The 15,898-nt window shown below is 39.4% G+C and overlaps 1 protein-coding gene and 1 long non-coding RNA gene across 3 annotated transcripts in view; one reads left to right on the top strand and one right to left on the bottom strand.

Moving 5' to 3' along the window:
* The window catches only part of RhoGEF3 (Rho guanine nucleotide exchange factor 3), a 30,152-nt gene extending 16,297 nt beyond the window's left edge, over positions 1-13,855 (bottom strand). For both annotated transcript variants that reach the window (XM_065314179.1, XM_065314180.1), the window contains exon 1: positions 12,210-13,855. In XM_065314179.1, the coding sequence (XP_065170251.1) occupies positions 12,210-13,534 (1,325 nt within the window). In that variant the 5' untranslated portion in view covers positions 13,535-13,855. The remainder of the gene's footprint in view (positions 1-12,209) is intronic.
* On the top strand, positions 1,157-1,761 carry LOC135800856 (uncharacterized). Its single transcript, XR_010550227.1, has 2 exons — positions 1,157-1,239; positions 1,320-1,761. It is a non-coding gene; the product is annotated as an uncharacterized lncRNA (long non-coding RNA).
* Positions 13,856-15,898: the final 2,043 nt, after the last annotated feature.

Here is a 15,898-nt window from a genome sequence, read left to right as displayed (position 1 = left end):
TTTATATCACACACCAGGTTAAAGTAAAATATCTAGGTGAATTATTTCGATACATCATATTTTACACAATTTCGCATAAAACGAAAACGTGCGGCGTCGAGTAAAAATTTTTACCATCGCTAAAATGCCAGTACGTGAAAACAACATTTTTACACAGCGGATCAATAAACAACGTAAATGTGTCATGAAGACGTGCGAGACGTGCCACACAGGAACGATATAATTTATCAGTAACAAGTCAACTTGGAAATGCATCAAACAAAAAACCGTCGCGAAAGAAAACCAAGAAAACAGGTAATAAAAAAAATGTTTAAAAACTTTTCGCCCCACTGCGGAAGAAAATCAATAACAAGCGGTCATTTCCAATCGCGAAACGCACCATTTGCGTCAAAACAAAAAGCTCTTCATTGGCAATAGTTCATTATTATAATTAAACAGCTGTCAACAAAGCGTAATTGGAAATAACAGAAATAATAGACTATATTGTATTTTTAATCACAACGTGGAATCCATATTGGCAATTTCAACTGAATGCTCTGCATTTCGGCCTTTTGAATTACATATTATTGAAATTTATGTAACAAAATGTTTTTAATGCTTTAATTAAAACCAAACTTTAATCTATATCGGCACATCGTAAGTGTATTTTTCGAAATGTAAAATATTCGCGCTTGAAATTTTTTACATTATTTAGCAAGTTGATAATACAATATTTGTGAGGTAAATTAATGGTTATGAATGTTTCGCGACCATTTGCAACATTTTTTCATTTAAAAATAAAATAATATAATTTTTTTTCAACCAGAATTATGGTAGGTAAATTATTTTAATAACGCATATGTACGTAACCTCCGGATAAAAAATAAACGCTGTGGGACTTTTTAACATTTAAACATTCCGGCGTATTCAGCTCGAAAATAAATAAACTTTTCCGTTTATCATTCAACAAATCTCGCGCACATGTCGTGTCAACAGGAGTTTATCTCTGGCGCAGACACTGTCCGCGCTTTGCTCTCCATTCTTCGCTTGCCGGCAGTCTTTACACTTTACACTCTTTACAGCCTTGGTAGGTATATATTTTTATGATGCCCGGGGTAATAATGTGCGGCGTAATATAAATTTGTTGCCTCGCGTAACTTTTTTCCAACGCAACTCTTCCTAAGCACCTGGGCAGCTTCGAAAGCTTCATGCATCATATATACACGCTCGGTGTCGAGTTAATACCTTGCATTAAATTGTGTAAGTTTCAACATGAAGCTGCAAGTGAAAGAAAGAGTAAATGAATTTTTGTGTTAAACTCTTGCCTTTGTACTTTGTAGCATTTTATAGAACATTTGCTTTGTGATACTGGGCCGTAAAAAAAGTGACTTCCGAGAAGAGCGGATAATTATTGTTTCGGAGGCTGTGTGAACGTGACTGCTGTCACAGGGATGGGCCCAGGCCAAGAAGTTTATAATGCAGCTTGAAATTGGGCGAAATCTACCTGGGACCAGCTGAACAACAGGTTGGGCACAGCGGGAAAGATTAAAAAAAAAATCAACAACATGGACAGCTGTTAATTTTCAAAGAAAAACGACTAAAAAAAATTCTAGAATTTTAAATCGCATTGGTGGCTTGTGGTTATGAACTTGGCCTGATTTAGATGATTGTACCAATCAATTGTAGTTCATCTCGAGATTACTGATATCAATCCATCTAATTTCGCATCAGTTGAGTTTCAAATGTCAACTAACATATCTATTAATAGATGATCAAACTTCACATCACAGCCTTGCAGCCCCTAACGATCGATCCTAACCTGTCACAATAGAACAATGCGAAAGCATCAATCTAACTAATCATAGTCATTATTCCATGTAAATCTAATGCTTTAAAGCTTTACTATCATGATTTAAATATATTTAAGTCTAAATTCCAGGAAAAAACGTCGTAATTTTGAATTTCGATTTAGCGTTATCAGTAAACCCGCAAATCTAGGGTGGAATTTCTGGTTTTAGGCATTACCCAGGGTATATACAAATTGTGACCGCAATCGAATTGCCAAAATGCGACTGAAACAGCGGGGACAACAAACGAATTGCTTGCCCAGCGGGCGCAATTTCCGTGAGGTCATCCCCCATCTAGTAAATCGGTCGTTATTGGTCTACTATGGCTTTTAATTACGTGCAACAGACAATAAACATTGTCTGCCTGAATCACCCAACGTAGACAATTGAAGCATTTTTCCAAAGTGAGTTTGCGTTGAGTATCGTGCAACTCTTGCGCCTGACATTAATGCGTTTTATTTATAGCCGTTCATTTGCATTTTCGTTTGTTGCTTTCGTTGCATTAGCTGCATGTTAACTTAATCTTCTCTCGAGCTTTCTTCGTGGAACGCGCACGTTTACATTCATTATATTGTCCCCGCAATCCACAAATTTCCTGTCTCGTGCATATGCTAACGTAATTTACAGCCAAGTAAACAAAACACACAAAAAGGTAATTTTTGAAGCACAAAACACAAAACGAAAAGTTGCTTACATTGTAGCCCTACGTGACGGTTTCGGTTTCTTGTGTTCAGCAATGATATTGCGCGTCATCGTCATCGTGGTGCAGATTGTCTTCGTGGTGGACGCGAGGCAATCCACAGACGCGCAGCGAATGCCATTCTTCACGCTATCGTTCCGCAACGAATACATTTTAATCCGAAAACATACCAGGCACTTTTTTCAACCAAATTTTCAATGACCAGCTGATTCCATTTGCTTGAGATGAGATTCACAACGTGCACATTAAAATTTCCAGACCGCAGCGCATGCACTTGATTCACGTAGAAAAAAATTAATATTACATCATCACCGATGTAATGATAGGTGAATACACTGCACGCTCGTGCAGCTCAGATGTAGATTGAACTTTTTCCTCTTGATGCTCGTTTTCTTGCACTAAATTACACCGCGGAACATTCCCACTGGGCGCAACTAAGCACTATTATTCTTGCGCACTACTCGGATTACTTGACTCAGCCGGTTGCCGCAACGAACCGAGCCGCGAACACGCCGAAGAAGAACTGAGCCAGGCGGCTCAAGCACATGCCGGCTGTAGCCTCGCATTGAATTACGTTTGGTGGTGCTATGTTTAGAGATGGCAGGCTTAGCGGTGCGTGGTGGAAAGGTTTCCGTGCACAGATTGCACCTTTACTGCACCAGCTGACCGAAAACGATTTAATTTTATTTTTCTGTGCGGTTTTTATGGAAATTTCGATGGCCTCGTTAGGAACGACGATTCGCCAACCACCAGGTAAAATCGAAAACTGCGCAAATTCAGCACAGGCAGCAGTTGGAAATTTTCGTTTACTGAAACCCTAGCAACCGTGACACCTGCCCAATTAGAACAGATTGCAAACTGGTGTAACACGTCAATCCATGAGCCCTTCCACTGACCTGCACTGCTAACTTGCTTTGCACTCATTAATATGGATGTGTTTACTTTTCAGCTTTCAAAGCTGCTGGTAGATGTGTAGATCTGTTTGGGTCATGAACTGGCCATGAACCAAATTAAATATTCCGGTTGACAATATTGACAAAATAATCCCTGGGCCTGTGGCTTTAGAATAAATTGCATTTGCTGCGCAGCAGTCAGGTGACTGTCACACAGCTCGCAGATTACGAGCAAACAAACCTGATAATTCTGCAAATTTTTCATAGAAACCCAGAAGACGTTCGGGGAAAGTAGACCAAACCTCCTCCATTATTTAATTGTCTGGCAGTCTATGCCTCTTCTATGGAGCTTTCCACTTTAGATTCCTCCCTCGTATTTTCTCCTTTTTCGTTTTCAAATATTGATATAAGCAGCTTCCTGCAGAGGCACAGCGATGCATGTGCTTCTGGAGCGGAACTTACCAAGTTCTCCTCTTCACTTCGCTCTTTCAACATCATGTTTGTGAATGGGAATGTGAATATAAGTGAACATAAAATCCCAATCTCTGGGGCGTTTTATAATTGCCTCGAACAGATGTTCGCGAAGGGAATGGGGATGTGAATGTATACACATATACAGCAAACAGTAAGGAGCAAAGAAAGAGACCAGAGGAAGCGCACAAGACGTACGACTCTTTTGGATATAAAACGGGGGAAAATGTTTATGTGCACAGTGCACGAGAATTCGATCAGGGAAATGTGGAACTCGAAGCTAACATAAAATGATCGCCGAATAGATTTGAATAGATTTGGGTTGTTTACGCTCTAAATGCACCACAAAATGATCGAGAATTATTTAACAAGCTATAAACTAGATAGTTTCGTGAGGCACTCTGATTAAAGGCGACTTTTATCGGGTTTTGGATGACATTTTACACCAGGAAATGCGAAATTTATTTGGGTGACCACATCATCATAATAGGAATATTTCCTCGGTCTTAGTAACAACTTCATAATTTATGCGGTTGCGTCCATTTGTTACAGTTATACGAACACAACACTATATCAATGATAATAGGCCATAAGCTATGTCTCGACCATCAGCTGATGGGCCTAGTTTCACGTGCGGAACTGAATTGATCCGGTTTAGCAAGGCGGTCTTTTGAATATGATTTATGGATGGCAATTTGGGTGTGAGAGAGCTGTGAATGTTATTAAAATTTAAAGACCGATCGCTGTCTCGACGCAGTCCGACGCGGAAATTGTGTTCGTCATGCGGCATTCAGACCGCATTTGCATGGCGTCGGTTCCGAAGTGTGAATTCCACCTCAAAGTTGTGACAACGCTGCGGTGCTCGGCGATTGGCAATTTTCGAATATTTATTGCGTGTTTGCGACGCGGCATCAATATTTATACAGGTTTTGATACCTCTTCAAAATATGGGACTTTTTCATCAGACAAAAATAGAATTTTCTAGAGAAATTTAATGCGGTAATGTTTGTTTTGTTTGCTTGGCTGGCTCATCCGGATTCCGGAATGGAATCACATGCAGCGATGCGCTCCAACTATCGACGGAAATCGCTGATGGAAAAAAAATATCGACCGGACAAAAAGCGATCGAGGGCTCGCGGCGGATGGAAAAAAGCGAAACTATAAAATGCAGAAATGCACAGCACAACCACCACAGGGCAAGCCAATTTATTCCGGAAGACTAAAAACTATAAAACAAAACAAACGCGCTGCATCAAAATACCGTATCATTAAAAACACTTCAATTATTGTGCACAATTTGTTGCAGGAAATCTAGAAATAAAAAAATGCACGCTGTGTGGTCTTATAATTTTACTCTTCCACGTAAACAATTTGAGCTATATATTGTGAAATGTTACAAAGTGCAAGAATATGATACGCTAGCGTTCATTACACCCAACAAAGGTGCAATTAATTTCTAGTTACACATACAAACTGTGTCGTAGTGCAAGTGTGTTTAGTTTGTTAGCCTGCGGACACGTTCACCTTCAGTCGGCCGCAATTAATTCAATTAGACAATTAGAGAACAGAGATCTCTACAAGCATACCAGCGAGGTGAAGATGAAGAGAAACTACCAGCTGTAACTAAGGAGCCTTAATGAATGATGTTGATTTACTTAATTGCCGCTTGAATACCGACTACACATGGCAAATATAAGCACAGATAAGAAGTGACAATGTTTGCTTGTTGGATGTGAAACTTTTTTTGAATATCTATTTAATTTCCGAGCGACTGAAATGTGTATAACGCTCGACTGAAACGCAAATAGAAGCCAGACGAATACGAATGAATGAGTGCGTGATTAAAACGGCTTCGATTTCATTCACTCATTTCATAATCGCCAGCTAGTCGTGACCATCGCTCGCGCAGCTTGGCACGAACTGAATGACTGACGCATTAATTTCGCGAGCCGTGTAAAAATAAAACGGAAAACGCCAACACAACGCACACAACTACTCTGAATGCCTGCGCTCAGCCACAACAGGAAAATTGGCAGAAATAGAACGCGACGAGTATAAATAATCCGCTAATTAAATGTTCGTACGTAAATAAACACCGGGAGCATCAAGATATCCCTACTAATATTATAAATGCGAAAGTCCTGATGTTTGTTACACTTTCACGCAAAAACTACTTAACCGATCATCATGAATATTTGTACACATATTCTTAGTGGTCCCCGAATGGTTATAGGCTACTTTTTATTTAATAAAAAAAAATGATTTTTGAAATAAAATAAAGAAATAGTTTAGCCAATAATACCTCTGCATCTGGCTATTTTACTACTTTAACGCCGTCTAGCATTCCAGCAATGAAGCTCAAACCTAAATACTATAGTACCATCACACTGTATTATCACACTGTATTACCGACAGCTACGTCAACATCAAATCCAATTGACTACACTATGGAGACTGTACACTATACTTCCATAGACTATACTTTCAGCCATTTTAAACTTCCCGCCATTCTACTTAATTGTTACTTCTTCTGTGACTACAGACGCGTACGGATGCAACTTCATTATTTTAGATATTCGCGAGCGAAGCCGCGGGTTAAAGCTAGTACTTTTATAAATTAAGCAAAGAAAATTTAAATAAATTTTACATCAGTGTGTTTATTTCATATACTGAGAAATGAGTTCATTTTCTGTAGAACTGAGACCGAAAGTAAACACAAACAAAATGTGAAAAGTCAAAGTAGAAATGAACTCTGTGTACCAACATGCGAAGTGTGTGGCTGTTCTATGCAGAATGCTGGAGGGATGTGTAGTACTCGTATTTTGCTCTTCAAAGCAGCCGGTGTGGCAGGTGCTCGCCATTTGTCAGTTCTGGTTATAATTAAATTGTATTTCGCAGGTCGCTACTTCGTAGATTATGTTTAAAATAGGCATATAAACACATACAAACTACATACAGTGTGGTCAAAGAACAAAATACTCAAAGGATGGCTATTCTTGTTATTTAACAGCAAACAAACTCTTTTTAATTAAAATTTAACAGTTTTGTATGACATAAAAAATATAACAATGTCATATTTAATGGAACGAATAAAATTATGAGCATTACCTGTAAATAATGTGTTATTGCCATTTTTAACATTAATCCACTTATTGTTCTCTTTCATCCATGCTTCAAATAGCAACTGATAACACGAGTATTGTAATTTTATATATCGTTTTTCGATGTGGGAATTTTACGCCGTTTAAATTTGAAATAAAAAATTTATTATTATATTCACGCGGCTAAAAGCGTTTTCCTGCCAGTCGCTTCATTTAATATATTGTTGTTGCTGTCCGATAACAATAATACAATTTTAATCAAGCCGTAATAAATTATTAACCAGCGGCTGTGGGTTCTGACAGACACTCTGTAATTGAATTTTTCATGCGCTAACGACGGCAATAAAGCGCTTTGCACGTTGTACTCGTTCATTGTAACATAAACGCTATGCGGTAAAATTGTTATCCATTCATTTGTCTTCCGCAGGGAAAACTTAGCTAAAAGCTTGTGTTGGCATGAAGTCAGGAGACCTAGAGACTAGAGAAGGGTGAAGTTCCGACTGCAGGAAAAAGGCAGTTGTGTTATTCTACATTGTCACGCGCGAGCAAGAGATGCGATGTGATAATGAGCGCGTCGCGACGCCGACGACGAAATATAGGTCGAACTATTAAACTTATCTCGCCGTTGCTCGACACAACCGACAAGCATTCGACGGCATTAGACGCACCGCGATGCGGAAAACGTGTGTGTTTTAAACTAATTAGCGCCAAATTTAATTTTCTACGCACTTTTAATTGCTTTAAGTGAACACACGCACTTCTTCAAACATAATCTTGCGAATTATTTAGCGTGCACTCCAATTTCCATTTAAATCAACTAAGTAATTTATATTCTCACTTGGACATACATTGCGAGTGCTTGGAGTTCCCAACGGCTTGCGGACATTGTGGTTCTTCGGCGACACGATGAGGTAATCTAATTGGGAGCGGAATTGTTGCACCCGGGTAGGATTTGCACCATTTGGAGCATGTAATGCGTTGCAATTCGTGGAATTGTTGAAAGCGTCATTTTCGCGCGTTCATTGCATTCTGAACAATATTCACTTAATATAAATCAAATTTTTGATTATATTAGATACGACAAATAACAAAATAACAAAATAAATTAATTTAATTAAGATAATAATTATTTTACGAATATTAAATTAAATTATTTTGATTTTTTGTTTTGTGTTGATGATAACTATAAAACTACTTTAAAAGTCGACGATTTATGAGTATGCACCCACAGAAAATGCCTTTTGGTAAGTGCAATCAGAAATGCATAGCGTTCGGGTGTAAACCGCACTTCATTTTCATAACAATTTGCACTGAATTGAAATTTTAATGGACGTTTACAATGCCGGCGTATTCCCACACTCAAAGCCTCCATGCATATAAGAAAATCACAAAATAAACTCCAAAAAATCATTTACAAGTACTTTTTGCACAATGTCATTAAAAAAATTTCAAGGTGCTTAAAATAAAAACAAACTTATCCTCCCACACGACGAACGAAAAGGATATTAAAGCGACGGAAATCAAAAAACTTTCGCAGACGAAAACATTGAAAGAAGATTTGAAATAAGCACATTATTTCATTACGCTGTCGTTTTTGCCTGGCGAGGTAATAACTTCAGCAAGTTGCGCGGCGTATTCAACACGCTCCTCCGACTTTTTCATTCATTTCATTCATCGACAGCATCTACATATAGGCAACTTTCATTACACCGTAGCTACATAACTTCTCAACGTTGAAAAAACCTTAAGCGAATGCGGGTTGCCTGCGTTCAACTCACAAAAGTACTCTCCATCTTACTCCTTCATCCACAGCAGTCGTCTGCAATAAGTGTTTACGAATATATAGGCACATTCAAGTTTTTGCCGGCGATACTTTCCGCCTTTCGTGGAAAATCTTAATTAAACTTCTTTCCTTTCCGAAGAGACGATCGTAAAACAAGCTAGCGTCTCGTGCGACCACCTTTATTCTCCCCAGGTACCCTCAGTACTTCTAGGCGGCTTCAAACCATATGGCAAGCTCTCCTCCTGCAACTTTGTGTCTCATATCCGCATTTCAGCTTCTTAAGGGGCAAGGACACTGTGTTGCCTACATACACATTCATGTATTTATGGGCTTGTGTTGCGCCTTTCAAGGCGATACGGAGTCGAGCAAATCCTTTCATCCCTTCAGCTTCCTATTCCTTCATCTCTTTAGTAGCCTTACACTGCGCCATAATTCATATTACACCGCATACAAGTCATTTTAGGCACACTTGAAAAAATTTATCACAAATTCACCTCAGCGTAATATAATAAATTAAAAGCATTCAGGGTCGGTGTTTAAAAACGCTCTCACTTTGATAATAACTCAATTAAAATTGAAATTACGCATGTGGTGTGTAATTCAGGGCCTTTTCGCTTGGTTTAACCCGAGATTTACAACTCAAGATCTTCAAGAAGTGAAACACTAATGAACCTGCATTGTTATTCGTCCTTTTAGGTCCTTATTTGTCTCTACATATTTTTTATGGTATTGCACATACAATATGTGTGTGTATTTTAGTTTAATTTAAATTTTCATTAATTTTGATTATAGTTATCTGGTGAAATAATGTTTACCTACGTGCATGTATCAACTTTAACGATTTAAAGCTCGAAGCTTTCAGCGAAGTTATAAAGCGCGATACACCATCGCTCTATACTCTATACTCTATGCAACTTTGTTTATAATTACCTTAATAAAATTAAAGTGCATGCGCAACGAGCCATTTATTATACCTGCTAATATGTTCAGTTTAAGATTGAATTATTTAAAGCATAAAAATGGATGTTAATTATTCATGCGTTAACGTGCATTATGACCATTTATTCAATTTTCTCCGCGCTGTTGCAACAAACTAGTTTGTATTGTTATTGTCTGAGCTTGTGAGTGGTCCAAGGGCAGCTACACGACGCCATATGGTTCAGAAAATAAACAAAGTGTTAAATATTTATACTCTGTATGGATACGAATAACAAAATACGACCTTGAAATATTAATTGAATTAATGTCACAATTTATGATATTTTAGGAAGTTTTAGAAATTGACATTTATTAAGTGTTGACCTTTTGAGAATTAAAGTCAAATAAAACTCTGCAACTGTTTTGGACGCAACGCAAACATCTGGAACAAAATTTGCGGCTCCTTGAGTCTGCTATAATATTAATTTCGAATGTTGTTTATTTTTATTTTTATGTTTTCCTTGCTTTGTTTTCCATATTGTTCGGAATACAATAAATTGCGATTTTTTAAATTCAGCTCGTTTTTCATGCACAATTGTAATTTATTTCTCCATTTTCCTACACAATTTGACAGTTACCAGATACCCGGTGGCGTATAAAAGCGCGCACAGAAGCACATTTGCAATTACGATTGTTATTGCAGCCAGTTTCAGGTGAGTTTGCTCACATTTGCGCTCGTAAAGAAAATGAAGAAGAAAAATAAATTACAATTCCACTTGAGAGATGACATTTGGGTGCGCGCGTAGGTTTGTTTGCTATATGCTCACCGCAAAGTGCGCAAAATGAAAAACCGGAAACACGGCGATAATTGAAGATAACTCAATCTTTTATTCGTCCGTATGTTAAGTAGCTAATTAGTTGATGACAATTTGTATTTTCATGCCTTTTATTCTCATATCCCTACTAATATTATAAATGCAAATGTTTGTTACACTTTCACGCAAAAACTACTTAACCGATCATCATGAAAATTTGTACACATATTCTTAGTGGTCCCCGAATGGTTATAGGCTACTGTTTATTTAATAAAGAAATTATTTTTTAAATAAAATAAAGAAATTGTTTAGCCAATAATACCTCTGCATCTGGCTATTTGACTACTTTAACGCCATCTAGCATTCCAGCAATGAAGCTCAAACCTAAGTACTATAGTACCATCACACTGTATTATCACACTGTATTACTGACAGCTAGGTCAACATCAAATCCAATTGACTACCCTATGGAGACTGTACACTATACTTCCATAGACTATACTTTCAGCCATTTTAAACTTCCCGCCATTCTACTTCATTGTTACTTCTTCTGTGACTACATACGCGTACGGAAGCAACTTCATTATTTTAGATATTCGCGAGCGAAGCCGCGGGTTAAAGCTTGTTGCTAATATAATCTAAATCAATATATTTTAGTTTACATAACGACCGTTAGATATCGTTAGTAAACTTGTAAAAGTAGAATAATAAATAAACTTTTATGTCAACTTTTGTTATGTGAAATAATCGCACAACAAACTCTCTACAAACGCTAAACATGTAACACAAAGTTACGTAAAAATGTTTCTTTATGGTATTATAGCAAAGGAATGTGAAAATGTCAACGGTTGCATCATCAATAAATAATTTTAAGCGGCTGTAAGAAATACGAAATTTTTAACGATTTTTGCGTTCCAAAAATTTAATTAAAACGCCATGAATTAATGATAAATTCAGCACATTGTTAACCATGTTCAGGAATTAATTAGTTCCAGAACAAAACATCAACCACCGCGTTGCAGTCATGCGAACATGATGATGAAAAACGCAGGTGTACACGAAATAAATAATAATCCATTTTTTTCTTCTTTTGGTGGTGTTCTTTTGACCATTTTCATAATTTACGCCAACCTGGAACAATTTCTTCCCGGCTACTTTGTTTCACTGTTAGTATTGGTGAATGCCCACCCACTGTATTCGCTTTGATGCAATCATGTTGTTGTTGATGTTGTCGGCTATCAAAGCGTGCTTGGCGCAATGTGTAGTGTAGTGGCGTGTGAAAGAGATAAAGCACTCGGAGGAAGACGCTTTCACTAATTTATTTTCTCCGCGTTTCGATTGTCCGATTGTGCGATTGTCGTCGACACGCCTGTTGTTTGTTTTGTTTTACTGTTTCTTATCTGACGAATTTTCTTAGCAATTGTCAACCGAAAAGGTTACCTTGACATTTCTGCTTCCATTATACCGTTAATTAGACGCGTAAGTTAATATTAATTAGTTATATATTATATTAATAAGAATAAATAGACTGCAAATGATATTGGCTGGGTCACGTTGGCAGACACACTTTGCGGTTTGTGTAAGCAAGTGAAAACTAGTATTGGAATGTTTCTAGTTTCTAGGTGTGTTTAGCACGACATCAACTATGTCTTCATTGGAAACCTCGACACGATTTTGTAATTTATTAAATGTTTTGACTTACCCTTGTCGATGTGATAAAAATGACTTTGGCAACGACATGGAACGCTGAGAACTATCCAAAAACGTGCCCTTGTGCGATGCCTGTTGATTCCCGGGCGCACTGCCTGGCCGAGTGAGGATCACTTCACCGCGCGCACAATTGTTCACGTTCAGATGGTTCGGATCTTCAAGGGGCGTCGAAGCCCCGGAACTTTTCGCACTGCGCGGCACGCGAATTTTCTCCGGAATGATTACGGCATAATCGCTGCTTGATGATGAACTGCTTTTAAATTTAGGACTGCTTCGACGACGCTCGTCCATTGCCTGCAGCATATTTGGCGAGAGGCGTCGAGGTTCCATCTCATTAGGTGAAGCACGACGGACACCATCTTGACGTGGTACTCGTTTCTTATAAGGTTCCCGATCGCGTTCACGATCACGTTCACGATCTCGATCCCTGTTCCTATCACGTGATGCATCAACATCCAAAGACCTCTGATGAGTTGGATAACTCTGTGAGGACCTCATCATTGGCTGCGGTGCTTGACCTTGAATATTAGGCCCTTCACGGTCTCTTGATGTGTATTGACCTGTATTCCAATACTCAGGTTTCATACTGGTTTGATTGTTGATCGTTGGTGTGGTGGCTCCTCTTTGAATGGTTTTTGGCGGGTTTGTTTGTGGTTTATACCCGTGACCATTCTGGTCCTTCTTGTCATATCTTGACATTAGTAGTGCTTGAGCTGCAGCACGACTGCGACTTCCGTATATGTACCCGGTTACTATATCAGCTTCCCGCAGCATTTCCTCGTTCAATTCGTCCTCCATGTGAGTACGCCTGGGCACCTGGGAGCGATCCATGCTCGTGCTCTGTGGGACTTTAATTACGCGATACGTTGAGTCTGCTTGTTGTGGCGAGACGCGCTGTGGCAAAAAGTTTGTTTTCTTATCCGGTAGCTGCAGACTCCTCGAGCGGCGAACTTTAGGGTCCTCTTGGGGTGGTGGATGTTGATACTGCCTTGGAGGTGTCCTACGCATTGCTGTTCCTGACGGAGATCTCGATGGAACAAACTCCTGACTTGAAGAACTCGACGACCCGGGTGAAGCTGGTTTAGTGTCACTTCCAACTGGGCTTTTACGGGTCACAGCCCGGTAAGGGAGTCGACTAGTTCTACTTGATGGAGATATCTTTGAGTTGTTAATGCTCATCATTGGAATAGCAATAGGTTTTGTTGTTATGCTCATGTTAATTGAAGAACTATTGTTATCTTCATCATCGGCGTCTTCGTAGACATCAATTGATGAGTCTGTGTTTTCGGAGAGTCTGGGCATAGCACAACGGGGCATGTAACTATCTAAGCTACGGAATTGTTGAGAGGTCTGACTCTGGCTCTGGCTCTGCGAGCTGGACGAAGAACTTTCGTACTTCTGGCTAAACTTCGTTCGCCTATTAGCTGAAGTGTCTTCCAAGCTCTTAGTCTGTGGTATACGTGGATACTTGGGTGTGTTGTCAAAGACTGGCGATGGGGTTTTGGTTTTACGCTGGGTAGAAGGATGAGGTTGTACTGGAAGCGAAGACGCCTTTACATTTTTCCAACCGCCGGGGGCAGGTGAAGGCGGTGGGCTGACGTCACTGTCGATGATCGCGTTCGAGCGCGGTAGAAACGGTGCCTTTGCAGTTGGTGCGCATATAAATTACGCCGGATCCCTCCGCGATGAATGAGATAAACTGGGCACGCCGTATTTATAACTGGACGTTGGGAAATTGAGTGATTCTTGTTTAGGCAGCGGCGGGCCGCCGGTGATGTTCGTGTTGGTGCTGCGGCCAGACGAGAACGAACGCGAGCTGCCTGTCGACACTGAAGTGAACACGGAAGTCGGCGATGTCTCCCAAGGTTCTGACGTGCTGCGCAAATGCAACACGGACACATTCGGCCCTCTGCAAGAAAAAGAAAAACAAAACATTGCAATCAAATAAAAACTAAAAATTTAAAATTACTAAATCAACATCGAAATATCTGATGTCCTAAATAGGTAGTGACAAGTAGGCGGATTAACATAATAAGAATTTATGCAAGAATTTATAAGAGTTGAGAGCAATTTGGAAATCGTGCACAAGTGCCAAAAAACTTCAACGGTGGACAATATATATATATATAATAATATATCGTTCTTGGTTCCTATGTGGAGTATAGAGCCTCACTAAGCGCCTCCAACGGACTCTGTTTGGCAACTGCCTTTGCTTCGTTCCAGCCTTATATTTTGGTTTCTGGAGTTCTCTATTGTGGATTCTGCCAGGTATTGGCCGGCTCCACAACCTTCTCTTCCCCTGTGGGTTCCATTCTAGCGCATTTCTGGCGATATCTCCGGCGTCTCTTCTCAAGATGTGCCCAATCCACCCCCATTTTCTCTTGCGTATTTGATTTATAATGGGAGTTTCATCACATCGACGGTGCAACTCATCGTTGGAGATTGTCATTGGCCAGAATATGCGCAAGATCATTCTCAAGCACTTGTTTATGAAGGTTTGAGTTTGTGTGTGCTTGAGCTCGTTGACCTCCATGTTTCGCATCCATATAAAAGGGTGGATTTTACATTTGTGCGGAATATGCGCAGTTTTGTTCTTAGTGTATAGACGCTTGACTTCCATACTGTGCTCAGCATTCTGAAGGATTGCTGGGCTTTTATTCTGTTGTTTATATCTGCGTCGGTCCCCCCTTTTATGTCAATTATACTTCCTAGATATAGGAATTCCTTGACCTCTTCTATTTCCGTATTATCTATTTGGAGTTTTAAGGTGTTGTTTGTATTTATACGCATTTCTTTTGTTTTGGCAATATTTATTCTTAGGCCAATTTTACTTGCCTCCCTTGCTAATGTTGTTAGCTGTCGGCTCACGCCTTCGAACGTATGTGACATCAGGCAGATGTCGTCGGCGTAATCCAGGTCGCTGAGGTGCGAGGTTAGTGTCCAGCGCAACCCATCCCTGTTCTGGTCTACCTTTGCTAGTATGTAGTCTAAGGCGATGTTAAATAGTAATGGGGATATGAAACATCCTTGTTTTACTCCTCTGTGTATCGTAAAACTTTCGCTTTTTTCACCGTTGTGTAACACACTGCAGTTTGCATCAGTGTAGAGTTCTTGCAGGATGCTTATTATCTTTGTTGGTACACCTCGCGACTTAAGGATCCTCCATAAAGCGTCGTGGTTCAGGCTGTCGAATGCTTTCTCAAAGTCGATGAAGGCGATGAATAGTGGTGATCGCCATTCTACTGATTGCTCGATAATTATACGAAGGGTATTGATATGATCGATGCATGAGCGATTCGGCCGAAAACCTGCTTGGTTCGGGCGCAGGGTGTTTTCTATAGTTTCCGCTAATCTTGTTTGGACGATTTTCGCGATAATCTTATTAATTGTGTTTAATAGCGTTATGCCACGCCAGTTGTTACACTCGGTCAAGTTACCGTTTTGGGAAGCTTGAAAATTAGCAATCATTTTTCCACATGGTCGGAATCTTGTTGTCGTTCAATGACGCAATAATACAATATAAAACGACAATAAAAATCCATTCGTCGTTTACTTTAGCTGTTACGCGTTAAAACGCTATAAGCTCCTGCTGCTTTGTTGTTAAAATGCGTTTTTATAGCTGCAGTTTTCTCCGCGAATGAAGGCGGGTTCGAAAAAACGTTCAATTGTCTACCTGTTATT

This window comes from Atheta coriaria, unplaced genomic scaffold, assembly GCF_025399875.1.
Source record: "Atheta coriaria isolate IRGN ID8LTWV9N9 unplaced genomic scaffold, Caltech_Dcor_3.1 hic_scaffold_10_pilon, whole genome shotgun sequence".
Classification (NCBI taxonomy): Eukaryota; Metazoa; Arthropoda; class Insecta; order Coleoptera; family Staphylinidae; genus Dalotia; species Dalotia coriaria.
Note: the sequence above shows the minus strand (reverse complement) of the source record. Positions and strands in the feature narration are given on the sequence as shown.